The sequence below is a fragment of the Anomaloglossus baeobatrachus genome, chromosome 5, assembly GCF_048569485.1.
Source record: "Anomaloglossus baeobatrachus isolate aAnoBae1 chromosome 5, aAnoBae1.hap1, whole genome shotgun sequence".
NCBI lineage: Eukaryota > Metazoa > Chordata > Amphibia > Anura > Aromobatidae > Anomaloglossus > Anomaloglossus baeobatrachus.
Window position 1 is genome coordinate 58,747,416 of NC_134357.1, and position 13,881 is coordinate 58,761,296.

Sequence of the window (13,881 nt, forward strand, 5' to 3'; positions counted from 1 at the left end):
AGGACCAAGTTAAGGTCCCAGGGATCCAAGGGCCGCCGATAAGGCGGAATGATGTGAGACGCACCTTGCATGAAGGTGCGGACCTGAGCCAGCCGGGCGAGACGCCGCTGGAACAGCACTGATAGAGCTGAGACTTGTCCCTTGAGAGAGTTGAGGGACAGTCCTAGCTGCAGACCGGACTGTAAAAAAGACAGAAGGGTCGGCAACGAGAATGGCCAAGGAGAATGGCCGGAAGAGCGACACCAGGACAGGAAAAGTTTCCAAGTCCTGTGATAGATCTTGACGGAGGAAGACTTACGGGCCCGAGTCATAGTGGAGATGACTTCAGGAGGAATACCAGAAGCCGTCAAAATCCAGGACTCAAGAGCCACGCCGTCAATTTGAGTACCGCAGAATTCGGGCGGAAAAACGGACCTTACGAGAGCAGGTCTGGACGGTCCGGAAGATGCCACGGCATCTCCACGGACAGTTGGAGCAGGTCCGGATACCAAGCTCGCCTGGGCCAGTCCGGTGCAATGAGGATGACTCGACGGCCCTCCATTCTGATCTTGCGCAGGACTCTGGGCAAGAGAGCTAGAGGGGGAAACACGTAGGACAGACGAAACTGGGACCAGTCTTGAACCAGAGCGTCCGCGGCGAAGGCCTGAGGATCGTGGGAGCGAGCCACGTAAACCGGAACCTTGTTGTTGTGACGGGATGCCATTAGGTCCACGTCCGGAGTGCTCCACTTGCGGCAGATTGACTGAAACACTGCCGGGTGCAGGGACCACTCGCCACCGTCCACGGATTGACGGCTGAGATAATCTGCCTCCCAGTTTTCTACGCCAGGGATGTGGACTGCGGATATGGTGGACTTGGAGTCCTCCGTCCATTGAAGAATGCGTTGGACCTCCAACATTGCCAGGCGGCTGCGTGTCCCGCCTTGGTGATTGATGTAGGCAACCGCTGTCGCGTTGTCTGACTGAACTCGAATGTACCTGCCCGCCAAAAGGTGGTGAAAGGCTAGGAGGGCTAGAAGCACAGCTCTGGTTTCCAGCACATTGATTGAAAGGGCTGACTCGGACGGAGTCCAAGTGCCCTGTGCTCTGTGGTGGAGATGTACCGCTCCCCAGCCGGATAGGCTGGCATCCGTGTTGAGAATCACCCAGGACGGAGTCAGGAAGGAGCGCCCTTGGGACAGGGAGAGGGGTCGAAGCCACCACTGAAGAGAGCTCCTGGTCCGTGGCGACAGAGCCACTAACCTCTGTAAGGAGGAAGGCCGCTTGTCCCAACAGCGGAGAATGTCCAGCTGCAGAGGACGCAGATGGAACTGGGCAAAGGGAACCGCCTCCATGGAGGCCACCATTTGACCCAGCACCTACATCAGGCGCCTGAGGGAATAACGGCGGGGCCTCAGGAGAGAGCGCACCGCTAGCCGGAGAGACTGCTGTTTGATTAAGGGCAACTTCACAAGTGCCGGCAAAGTCTCGAACTGCATCCCTAGGTACGTGAGACTCTGGGTCGGAGTCAGAGTAGATTTGGGAAGATTGACAATCCACCCGAATTGGGCTAGGGTGGCGAGAGTGAGTGAAACACTCCGCTGACAGTCTGCGCTGGATGTACCCTTGACCAGAAGGTCGTCCAGATAAGGAAGCACTGCTAACCCCTGGAGGTGCAGGACCGCAATCACTGCCGCCATGACCTTGGTGAATACCCGAGGGGCCGTGGCTAACCCGAAGGGGAGAGCCACGAATTGGAAATGATCCTCTCCTATCATAAAACGTAACCAACGCTGATGTGACACTGCGATTGGCACATGTAGATAGGCATCTCTGATGTCGATGGACGCCAGGAACTCCCCTTGGGTCATAGAGGCAATGACTGATCGCAGAGACTCCATGCGAAAATGCCGCACCCGGACATGCTTGTTGAGAAGCTTGAGATCCAGGATGGGCCGGAAGGTACCGTCCTTTTTTGGAACTAGGAAGAGATTTGAGTAAAAACCTCTGAACCGTTCCTGAGCGGGAACTGAAACAATCACTCCGTTTGCCTGCTAGGATGCCACGGCCTGGGAGAAGGCGGCGGCCTTGGAGGAGGGGGGAGTTGAGAGAAAAAATCTGTTTGGAGGGCTGGAAGAGAATTCTATTCTGTAGCCGTGAGATATGATGTCTCTCACCCACTGATCGGAGACTTGCTTTAAGCAAGCGTCGTCAAAGTGGGAGAGCCTGCCAGCGACTAAGGACGTGGCTGGAGCGGGCCGAGAGTCATGAGGAAGCTGCCTTAGTGGCAGAACCTCCTGCGGTCTTCTGCGGACGCGCTTTTGGGCGCCAGTTGGATTTCTGATCCTTGGCTGAGTTAGCGGACGAGGCGGAAGGCTTAGAGGATGACCAGTTGGAGGAACAAAAGGAACGAAACCTCGATTGATTCCTACCCTGGGCGGGTTTCCTGGTCTTGGTTTGTGGCATGGAAGTACTCTTCCCGCCAGTAGCTTCTTTAATGATTTCATCCAGCTGTTCACCAAACAGCCGTGAACCAGCAAAAGGGAGCCCAGCAAGAAACTTCTTGGAAGAAGCATCTGCCTTCCACTCTCGAAGCCACAAAATCCTGCGGATAACAAGAGAATTAGCTGAAGCCACCGCAGTGCGGTGAGCAGCCTCTAGCATGGCAGACATGGCATAAGATGAAAAAGCTGAAGCCTGAGCAGTTAAGGTAACCATCTCAGGCATAGATTCCTTGGTGAGGGAATGCGTCTCCTCTAGAGAAGCAGAGATGGCTTTGAGAGCCCACACTGCTGCAAAAGTCGGGGAAAACGCGGCCCCCGCAGCTTCATACACAGATTTGGCCAGAAGGTCAATCTGACGGTCAGGGGAATCCTTAAGTGAGGTGCCGTCAGCCACCGACACAACGGTTCGGGCTGATAGCCTAGACACCGGAGGGTCTACCTTTGGGGAGTGAGACCACTCCTTGACCACCTCAGGTGGAAATGGAAACCGGTCATCAGAACCACGCTTTGGAAAGCGTTTGTCAGGGCAGGCCCTGGGTTTGGTCACAGCGGTCTGAAAACTGGAGTGGTTAAAGAACACACTCTTCACTCTCTTAGGCGAGGTAAACTGATGTTTTTCTGCCAAAGAGAGTTGCTCCTCTGACACTGGCGGATTGAGATCCAGCACAGAAATAATAGAAGCAATCAAATCACTAAGATCTGAGTCACCCTCAGAGAAATCGATGGAATACATAGCCTCCGAGCCCCCAGTGAGGGCATCCTCCTCATCTAGAGAGTCAGCTCTTGAGACAGAGCCGTGGGATGGGGAGGGGGAGGAAACCCTGCGCCTTCTCTTAGAAGGACGGGGTCTGGGATCAGATGATGAATCCTCCGTGAGCTCCGATGGACGGAGGTCAGAGGATAGGATTCCTCTGTCAAGAGTATTAGAGGCACCCTGTGAGGGAGGCTGATGCATATTCATCAAAGTCCTGGACAAAAGTCCCATGGACTCAGCAAATGACTGGGATATGGACCTAGAAAAAGACTCTACCCAGGCCGGGGGTTCAGTCACAGGTGCAGCAGCAGCCTGAGAGATCACTGGGGGTGAGACTCCAGGCTGTGGCACCGCCAAGTTAGAGCAACCATCACAGTGTGGATAAATGCTCGGCTCAGGCAGCAGGAGCTTACATGCAGTGCATGCAGAATAAAGCTTTGGAGCCTTGCTCCTTGTGTGAGACATGCTGCTGGAGTGGGGGCTTTGCAGAGAATGAACCCCAGGGAGAATATACAGAGGTCCACAACCGGAGACCGGCTGTGGCTTACCAGACCGCTGAGCGCGGTGTTGTGTGCCCTCCAGATCCCGAAGCCCGGTCCCCCAGTCGCAGCACCTCAGCAGAGATGCAGAATGCAGGATGTCCCAGAGCAGAGTGAACTCTGCCTGAGAAATGACTAGGGGGTGTTCCTATAAAAGAGCGGGAACTGGAGGGCTATAGAGACCTGCAGGGAAGGAGGGACGCCCTAGCAGTGGGGAGTGTCCCTCCCCTGTGTAGAACGGCCGCCGGGAGGAGCCGAACCTGTCCCTCTGCATGAGTGACATGCGAGGGCAGGAAAATGAAACTAGGCCTCCGGCGAAGCCGGGGCCTAAATTTAAGCGGCGAGGCCGACAAGCAGGCACCATCGGCGCGGTTCTGAGGCAAAAGCTAGAGAATCCGCCAGAAAAGTTAAATCACATACAGCATACTCTCCCCTTACAATAAAGAACCGGGACCCCCAACATAAACATCTCAGGTACTTAGCTGCTGAGACGCAGGGCCATGTCCCTGGGGATGAGTGCTCCGGTCCAACAGAATCCTCAAGGGGCTGTGGATGGAGACCGGACTCCTGCCAGGCATGGAGACCGTGCTGGCTCCCACTTCAAGCCAGAGCCCAGAAGGGATGGTGAAGGAGCGCGGCATGTAAGGCTGCAGCCTTGTAAATCAACCTTAACAACACCGCCGACACAGTGGGGTGAGAAGGGACATGCCGGGGGTCCAGACATGGACCCGCTTTTCTTCAAACTCTTTCCAAAAGTCAAACAAATCAGATGAGAATGCATGTGTGGATGTATGACCTCCTGACACAAAGCAATAAACTGGCTAGGACTGGCTACCAGGGGGTGTATAAGCTCAGAGGGAGGAGCTACACTTTTAAGTGTAGTACTTTGTGTGTCCTCCGGAGGCAGAAGCTAAACACCCATGGTCTGGGTCTCCCAAAGGAACGATAAAGAAAAAGAATGTTATTTCTTTTTTTTTTTTTTTGAATTGAGAAAAGTTTATTCAGAGGGTCATTTATTATTCAACCCCTCAAACCACCAGAACTCTGTTTGGTTCCCCTAAAGTATTAAGAAGTATTTCAGGCACAAAGAACAATGAGCTTCACATGTTTGGATTAATTATCTCTTTTTCCAGCCTTTTCTGACTAATTAAGACCCTCCCCAAACTTGTGAACAGCACTCCTACATGGTCAACATGGGAAAGACAAAGGAGCATTCCAAGGCCATCAGAGACAAGATTGTGGAGGGTCACAAGGCTGGCAAGGGGTACAAAACCCTATCCAAGGAGTTGGGCCTACCTGTCTCCACTGTTGGGAGCATCATCCGGAAGTGGAAGGCTTATGGAACTACTGTTAGCCTTCCACGGCATGGACAGCCTTTGAAAGTTTCCTCCCGTGCCGAGGCCAGGCTTGTCCGAAGAGTCAAGGCTAACCCAAGGACAACAAGGAAGGAGCTCCGGGAAGATCTCATGGCAGTGGGGACATTGGTTTCAGTCAATACCATAAATAACGTACTCCACCGCTATGGTCTCCGTTCCAGACGAGCCCGTAAGGTACCTTTACTTTCAAAGCGTCATGTCAAGGCTCATCTACAGTTTGCTCATGATCACTTGGAGGACTCTGAGACAGACTGGTTCAAGGTTCTCTGGTCTGATGAGACCAAGATCGAGATCTTTGGTGCCAACCACACACGTGACGTTTGGAGACTGGATGGCACTGCATACGACCCCAAGAATACCATCCCTACAGTCAAGCATGGTGGTGGCAGCATCATGCTGTGGGGCTGTTTCTCAGCCAAGGGGCCTGGCCATCTGGTCCGCATCCATGGGAAGATGGATAGCACGGCCTACCTGGAGATTTTGGCCAAGAACCTCCGCTCCTCCATCAAGGATCTTAAGATGGGTCGTCATTTCATCTTCCAACAAGACAACGACCCAAAGCACACAGCCAAGAAAACCAAGGCCTGGTTCAAGAGGGAAAAAATGAAGGTGTTGCAGTGGCCTAGTCAGTCTCCTGACCTTAACCCAATTGAAAACTTGTGGAAGGAGCTCAAGATTAAAGTCCACATGAGACACCCAAAGAACCTAGATAACTTGGAGAAGATCTGCATGGGGGAGTGGGCCAAGATAACTCCAGAGACCTGTGCCGGCCTGATCAGGTCTTATAAAAGACGATTATTAGCTGTAATTGCAAACAAGGGTTAATCCACAAAATATTAAACCTAGGGGTTGAATAATAATTGACCCACACTTTTATGTTGAAAATTTATTAAAATTTAACTGAGCAACAAAACTTGTTGGTTTGTAAGATTTATGCATTGTTAATAAATCCTGCTCTTGTTTGAAGTTTGCAGGCTCTAACTTATTTGCATCTTATCAAACCTGCTAAATCTGCAGGGGGTTGAATACTACTTGTAGGCACTGTATATACACAGTCATATGAAAAAGTTTGGGCACCTCTATTAATGTTAACCTTTTTTCTTTATAACAATTTGGGTTTTTGCAGCAGCTATTTCAGTTTCATATATCTAATAACTGATGGACTGAGTAATATTTCTGGATTGAAATGAGGTTTATTGTACTAACAGAAAATGTGCAATCCGCATTTAAACAAAATTTGACCGGTGCAAAAGTATGGGCACCCTGGGCACCCTTATCAATTTCTTGATTTGAACACTCCTAACTACTTTTTACTGACTTACTAAAGCACTAAATTGGTTTTGTAACGTCATTGAGCTTTGAACTTCATAGGCAGGTGTATCCAATCATGAGAAAATGTATTTAAGGTGGCCACTTGCAAGTTGTTCTCCTATTTGAATCTCCTATGAAGAGTGGCATCATGGGCTCCTCAAAACAACTCTCAAATGATCTGAAAACAAAGATTATTCAACATAGTTGTTCAGGGGAAGGATACAAAAAGTTGTCTCAGAAATTTAAACTGTCAGTTTCCACTGTGAGGAACATAGTAAGGAAATGGAAGAACACAGGTACAGTTCTTGTTAAGCCCAGAAGTGGCAGGCCAAGAAAAATATCAGAAAGCCAGAGAAGAAGAATGATGAGAACAGTCAAGGACAATCCACAGACCACCTCCAAAGACCTGCAGCATCATCTTGCTGCAAATGGTGTCAATGTGCATCGGTCAACAATACAGCGCACATTGCACAAGGAGAAGCTGTATGGGAGAGTGATGCGAAAGAAGCCGTTTCTGCAAGCACGCCACAAACAGAGTCGCCTGAGGCATGCAAAAGCCCATTTGGACAAGCCAGTTACATTTTGGAAGAAGGTCCTGTGGAATGATGAAACAAAGATTGAGTTGTTTGGTCAAATAAAAAGGCGTTATGCATGGAGGCAAAAAGCACGGCATTCCAAGAAAAGCACTTGCTACCCACAGTAAAATTTGGTGGAGGTTCCATGATGCTTTGGGGCTGTGTGGCCAATGCCGGCACCGGGAACCTTGTTAAAGTTGAAGGTCGCATGGATTCAACTCAGTATCAGCAGATTCTTGACAATAATGTGCAAGAATCAGTGACGAGGTTGAAGTTACGCAGGGGATGGATATTTCAGCAAGACAATGATCCAAAACACCGCTCCAAATCTACTCAGGCATTCATGCAGAGGAACAATTACAATGTTCTGGAATGGCCATCCCAGTCCCCAGACCTGAATATCATTGAAAATCTGTGGGATGATTTGAAGCGTGCTGTCCATGCTCGGTGACCATCAAACTTAACAGAACTGGAATTGTTTTGTAAACAGGAATGGTCAAAAATACCTTCATCCAGGAACTAGGAACTCATTAAAGCTACAGGAAGCGACTAGAGGCAGTTATTTTTGCAAAAGGAGGATCTTCAAAATATTAATGTCACTTTTATGTTGAGGTGCCCATACTTTTGCACCGGTCAAATTTTGTATAAATGCGGATTGCACATTTTCTGTTAGTACAATAAACCTCATTTCAATCCAGAAATATTACTCAGTCCATCAGTTATTAGATATATGAAACTGAAATAGCAAAAACCCAAATTGTTATAAAGAAAAAAGGTTAACATTAATAGGGGTGCCCAAACTTTTTCATATGACTGTATTATATATATATATATATATATATATATATATATATATATGTATGTGTATCAGCCACTGATATTAAACTTGTATATTTCCAAAAGTATGAAATAGACAATTTTAAACAGAAAGCTGGTGACAATCTCATGGTAGACTCAATACCTTCAAGTTTCTCCTGTAAGACAAAGGAGAAAATTGTCAGCTCAGCAGTGCACAGTATATTCGAATGATACCGCTAGGGATGTGGTGCATGGAAGATCCTAAGCCGGTACACAGTCGAAGTAATCAAGTAGAGAAGAGAAAGAATCCAGGTCCCACAGTAATAGTATGAATTGACATTTCGGACTTCTTAAATTAAAACCAACATTTTATGGGAACGAAGGTTAAACTAGATGGACCTAGGTCTTTTTTCAACCTATGTAACTATGATTAAAACCATAAAATGTCGCTTGAAGACGTGTTTCGAGCAGTTGTTGCTCTTACTCAAGTAAGGCTATGTGCACACGCTGCATTTTTTTGACGCTGCGTTTTTATGCGTTTTTGGCCGCTAAAAACGCAGAAAAACGCACCCGTGGCAAAAAAACGCATGCGTTTTTACTGCGATTTGGTGCGTTTTTGGCTGCGTTTTGCTGCGTTTTTGATCTCTGCGTTTTTCCAATGCATTGCATGGGGGGAAAACGCAGAAAAACGCAGGAAAGAATTGACATGTCCATTTTTTTTAAGCTCAAAAACGCAGCTTAAAAAAAAAAAGTTGTGTGCGGACAGCAAAAATGAAAACTCATAGACTTTGCTGGGGAAGCAAAGTCATGCAGTTTTGAGGCCAATAACGCACCCGAAAAACGTGCAAAAACGCCGCGAAAAACGCACTGTGTGAACATAGCCTAAGACGTCCAAAGTGTCAATCAATACTATTACTGCGGGAGCTGGATCCTTTCTCTTATCTGCTTGAAGTTTCTTCTGTGCCTACTGATGACAATGCAACCTCGGGGCTATCCTATGCTTATAATGTCAGTTCTGTCCTCATGTGGAGGGTGCAACACATCCACAATCATATCATATGGATCAAAAACATATAGCGGTATAAAAAAAGCACAAATAAAAATAAAAGAATCTGTCTCATCTCTGGGGAGTTAAGTTCTGCATCTACTGTACAGACACCGATGTAGTGTTAAAAGTTGACCGTCCAAAATAAGTGGGTCAGTGTTTTGGACCTACTTGGCATTTAACTTAGCTATAAGACACCCATACTCCGATTCTCGGTTTGTTTCTTTCTGCATCATGGTTTTAAAGACATCTACAGTGGTGTCCAAAAACTTTAAGGCCTATAAAAGAAATCACAAATAGCAAAACGTCAATTAATACTGCTGAATCAAAGCCCTTTACAGAAGTTATCTGCTCTAATAAAGGATAAAACAATCCGCGTACAATAAAATAAGCTGAAAAAATTGTTACAACTATCAAATAAAAACTCCCATTAAAGGTTCCTGAAAATTTTCACATACAAAAATGATTGACACATAAAAGCTTTTATGTTAGTATTCTGGTGTAAAAAGTTTTGAAAAGTCACATAATTTTAGCGCAACTCGAGGCTGTGGTAACATTATGCGATTTATGGCATTCTCACGCAGTGTCAGACTGGGGAGGCAGGGGCCCACCAGTAATGTTGACTCTGGGGGCCACTGATCAACTACAGGCAAATATTACATTCATGCCCAGTTCCAACAAAGTGTCTCCCCATGACTATATGCGAAATGTACGTCGGGGTCCTCCACCCAGAGTCTCTTCCTCACCTGCACGTCCCTTGCACTGGCACCTTAATAGGTAATTTCTACTTTCTGCTTCCAGTTTATATCTTACCGGTTGAGCCACTGTTGCTCTTAGGCGGGCTTTGCACATTGCGACATCGCAAGCCGATGCTGCGATTTCGCACGCAATAGTCCCCGCCCCCGTCGCAGCAGCGATATCTTGTGATTTCTGGCATAGTGAACATTATCGCTACGCCGGCTTTACATGCACTCACCTGTCCTGCGAAGTCGCTCTGGCCGGCGTCCCACCTCCTTCCTAATGGGGCGGGTCGTACAACGTCAGAGCGACGTCACACGGCAGGCGGCCAATCAAAACGGAGGGGAGGAGATGAGCAGGATGTAAACATCCCGCCCACCTTCTTCCTTCGGTATAGCCGACGGCGGCAGGTAAGGTGATGTTCCTTGCTCCTGCGGCTTCATACACAGCGATGTGTGCTGCCGCAGGAACGAGGAACAACATCGTACCTGTCGCGGCAGCGTAATTTTGAAAAAGTCGGAGCCTACACCGATGATACGATAACGACGCTTTTCCGCTCGTTCATCGTATCATCTAGGATTTACACACTACGATGTCGAAAGTGACGCCGGATGTGCGTCACTTTCGATTTGACCCCACCGACATCGCACGTGCGATGTTGCAACGTGCAAAGCCGCCCTTAGCTTTGGGGATTTAGTCAATTTGACATCAGTTTGGAGGTGGTATTTTTCCAGTGACAATTCCGTGCTTACCCACCATACTTAGCCATTGTGTCTTTTCCATTGTATTGTCTTTATGGTGTGTTTCTGTAATTTATTGTACACTGTTATATATCCATGATATATGTATATGGTTATATGCATCAGAACATGCTTTGCTTTTTATATTCTATTTTAACTAGTAAACAATAAAGCTACTTTTATATTTTTGCACCTATAAAACTCTGTTTCCTCTGTGTTTGCAAAGTGATGGAACTGGCGTTGGACTGGAGTGTGATGACCTCCGCTCGTTAAAATTATGGAATGGTGGCATTCGCTATGCCACAAATCTTACTCCAGCAGGAGCTGGAGTAGGATTTTTGCCGAGGGATACACACAGGTGAGTGCCACTGTCCTCATTCACAAAGAAATGGATGTCAGGAAAAGAAGGGTTAAAAAGAGGAAGATTTACACTTCAAACTGCGTAGACACAATAAACTACTTGGGTTATACTTACCTGGCTTGTCCTCTTCACATCCTGTGATCTTGTTGATCGGTAGGGCAGATATTTAACCCTTCTTTTCCTGACATTCATCTCTGCTATCCGAGGGGCCGCAGCAGCCACACCTTTGAGCGTTATTCCAAGATTGTGGGTGCAAAACCCCCAGGTGATTTTATTAATACTGCTGCTAGAAAAAAAATTGGAAAGCTATGGGAAAATTATGGCAAAGGGGAAGGTGCTCTCCCGTATAGTCTATGGGTAGTTCTGGAAACACTAGGTCCCAACAATCGTCTGAGTATCATTTCATTACCAGATAGTTACAGACTGAAAATGATTGCTCCGTTACTGATGTGAGCGCCCAATGTTGTGTGGTGCCATCTAGAAGTCTTACCTTCTTTTCGGCACCTTCGTTTCTTACACCTAGGATTGCCTCGGTGAGTGTAATGGAGGTTTTATACCAGAGCTCGGCATCTCTTTGTAGATCTTTGACTTCCAGTAACAGGGACATTGCTTGCCCATAATTCTTCTCACTGACGGCCAACACCGATAACACGTAGACACACTTTAGTAGGTAAAACGTATCACCAATATCCTAAGAAGAAAATAAAATATGAGGACACATGTAAAATCAGACTATTTATTAAAGAAGCTCTCCAGACAAAAACTGCATCCCTTAAAGCTTGTTAAATATATATGCAACCAATGGCAGTTGCATTAAGATTCGTACTGATTGCCGTCTTCCCCAGTTTTCAGCGCAACTCCATTCCTCTTCTTTGTTGCATCAGCTATATTCTCCCTTGCTGGCTCAAATTCAAAATAAAGCATATGACAGCACATGGACCAAAATACGGAACCATAGGGAATTATGAGGCATTATTTATCAAAACCACTCATTTAAAAAAAAAAAAAAAAAAGACAAAACAAAGGCCGCAATGTCATTGCTTGTTTTTGGGTTTTGAGTTACATAGTTACTAAGGTTGAAAAAAGACCTAGGTCCATCTAGTTCAACCTTCCTCCACCAGTTCTACAAAGTCATTTATAACCAACAATGTTGTGTGTACTGAGGAAATCATCCAGCCCTTTTTTAAAAGCTGTTATAGTATCTGCCATTACTACCTCTTGTGGTAGGGCATTCCACAGTCTGACTGCTCTAACTGTAAAGAACCCTTTCCTATTTAGCTGTTGGAATCGCTTTTCTTCCACTCGCAGTGAATGCCCCCTGGTCCTTAGTATTGTCTTCGGAAGAAATAAGTCATGTGCCAGTCCTTTATATTGACCACACATGTATTTATACATATAAATGAGATCTCCTCTGAGACGTCTTTTTTCTAAGCTAAACATATCTAACTTTTTCAACCTGTCATCATATGGGCGGCCTCCATTCCTTGTAGTAGTCTAGTTAGCCGCCTTTGAACTGACTCTAACTTCTGAATGTCCTTTTTAAAATGTGGAGCCCAAAACTGGATCCCATATTCCAGATGTGGCCTTACAAGTGATTTATAGAGGGGTAACAATACGTTGGGATCATGGGATCTAATCTCTCTTTTTATACACCCTAGAATCTTGTTTGCTTTTGCAGCTGCTGCTTGACATTGAGCGCTGCTGCTCAGCTTATTTGTAATGAGAATACCCAAGTCCTTCTCCTGTTCTGTAGTCCCGAGTTTACTTCCATTTAATGTATACGCAGCTATAGGATTGCTCCGTCCTAGGTGCATTACTTTACATTTATTAACATTAAATCTCATTTGCCAAGTATCTGCCCACTCTGACATCTTATCCAGATCTTTTTGTAATATTGTACTATCAAGGTCAGTTTTTAATATCCTACATAGTTTGGTGTCATCAGCAAAGACTGACACTTTACTATCAATCCCATCCACAAGGTCATTAATAAAGAGATTAAAAAGAATTGGTCCAAGCACAGATCCCTGCGGCACCCCACTGCTGACTACAGCCCATTTAGAGAATGTACCATTTATGACTACTCTTTGTTTCCTATCTTTTAGCCAATTCCTTTCCCAGTTGCATATAGTTTCCCCCAGTCCTTGCTTCTGGAGCTTTAGTATAAGGCTATTATGTGGTACAGTATCAAATGCCTTTGCAAAGTCCAAATAAATCACATCAGCTGCATTACCAATATCCAGGTTTGCAGCTGATGTGATTTATTTCACAGGCCCATTTACACACAACGATATCGCTAACGAGATATCGTCGGAGTCACGGTGTTGGTGACGCATCATCCGGCCTCGTTAGCGATGTCGTTGTGTGTGACAATTTTTTGCGATCAGTAACGATTGCAAAAAGGTGTCAAATCGTTCGTCGTGTACATGTCGTTCATTTTTAAAAAATCGTTCCTCGTTTGGAACGCAGGTTGTTTGTCGTTCCTGCGGCATCGCACATCGCTATGTGTGACACCGCAGGAACGAGGAACAACATGGTACTTGCGGCCGCCGGCAATGAGGAATGAAGGAGGTGGGTGGGATGTTCCGGTCCACTCATATCCGCCCCTCCGCTTCTATTGGGCGGCCGCTTAGTGACGCCACTGTGACGCAGAACGAACCTTCCACTTAAAGGAGAGATTCTTCGGCGGCCACTGCGAAGTTGGTGAACAGGTAATTGCGTGTGACGCTGCCGTAGCGATATTGTTCGCTACAGCAGTGATCACCCCATGACGCGACACCGACGTGTATGGGTGCTATCGCTCGTGACATCGCTAGCAATGTCGCAGCGTGTAAAGCCTGCTTTAGACTATGTGCCCATGTTGCGTTTTTATGTGCATAAAATCTGCACATAAAAACGCACGTTTTTGCAGGAAAAAAGCAGCTGAAAAAACGCTCATTTTTTTTTCCATGCTTTTTTCCGTGCTCATTTTTAGTGCTTTGTAGTCATGGCGACAGCGGAGGTCAGGCGCTGCACCCACGTGGTCTCTGCTGGGTCACTGGCTGGTCTTACAGACGAGATCCGGCTCTTGCTGCCAGGAGCAGTGCCCGCGCTGCTCCCGGCAGATTACCCCCTGAATGCTGCGATCAGTGCGATCCCAGCATTCAGGAGGCAGGGAGAGGA

General features: G+C 46.9%; 1 protein-coding gene across 2 annotated transcripts in view; it reads right to left on the minus strand.

Moving 5' to 3' along the window:
- CFAP46 (cilia and flagella associated protein 46) overlaps nt 1-13,881 on the minus strand; it is a 370,852-nt gene that overhangs the window by 127,693 nt on the left and 229,278 nt on the right. For both annotated transcript variants that reach the window (XM_075348545.1, XM_075348544.1), the window contains exons 37-38: nt 11,210-11,410; nt 9,052-9,158 (exon numbers count right to left, since the gene is read on the minus strand). In XM_075348545.1, the coding sequence (XP_075204660.1) occupies nt 9,052-9,158; nt 11,210-11,410 (308 nt within the window). The remainder of the gene's footprint in view (nt 1-9,051; nt 9,159-11,209; nt 11,411-13,881) is intronic.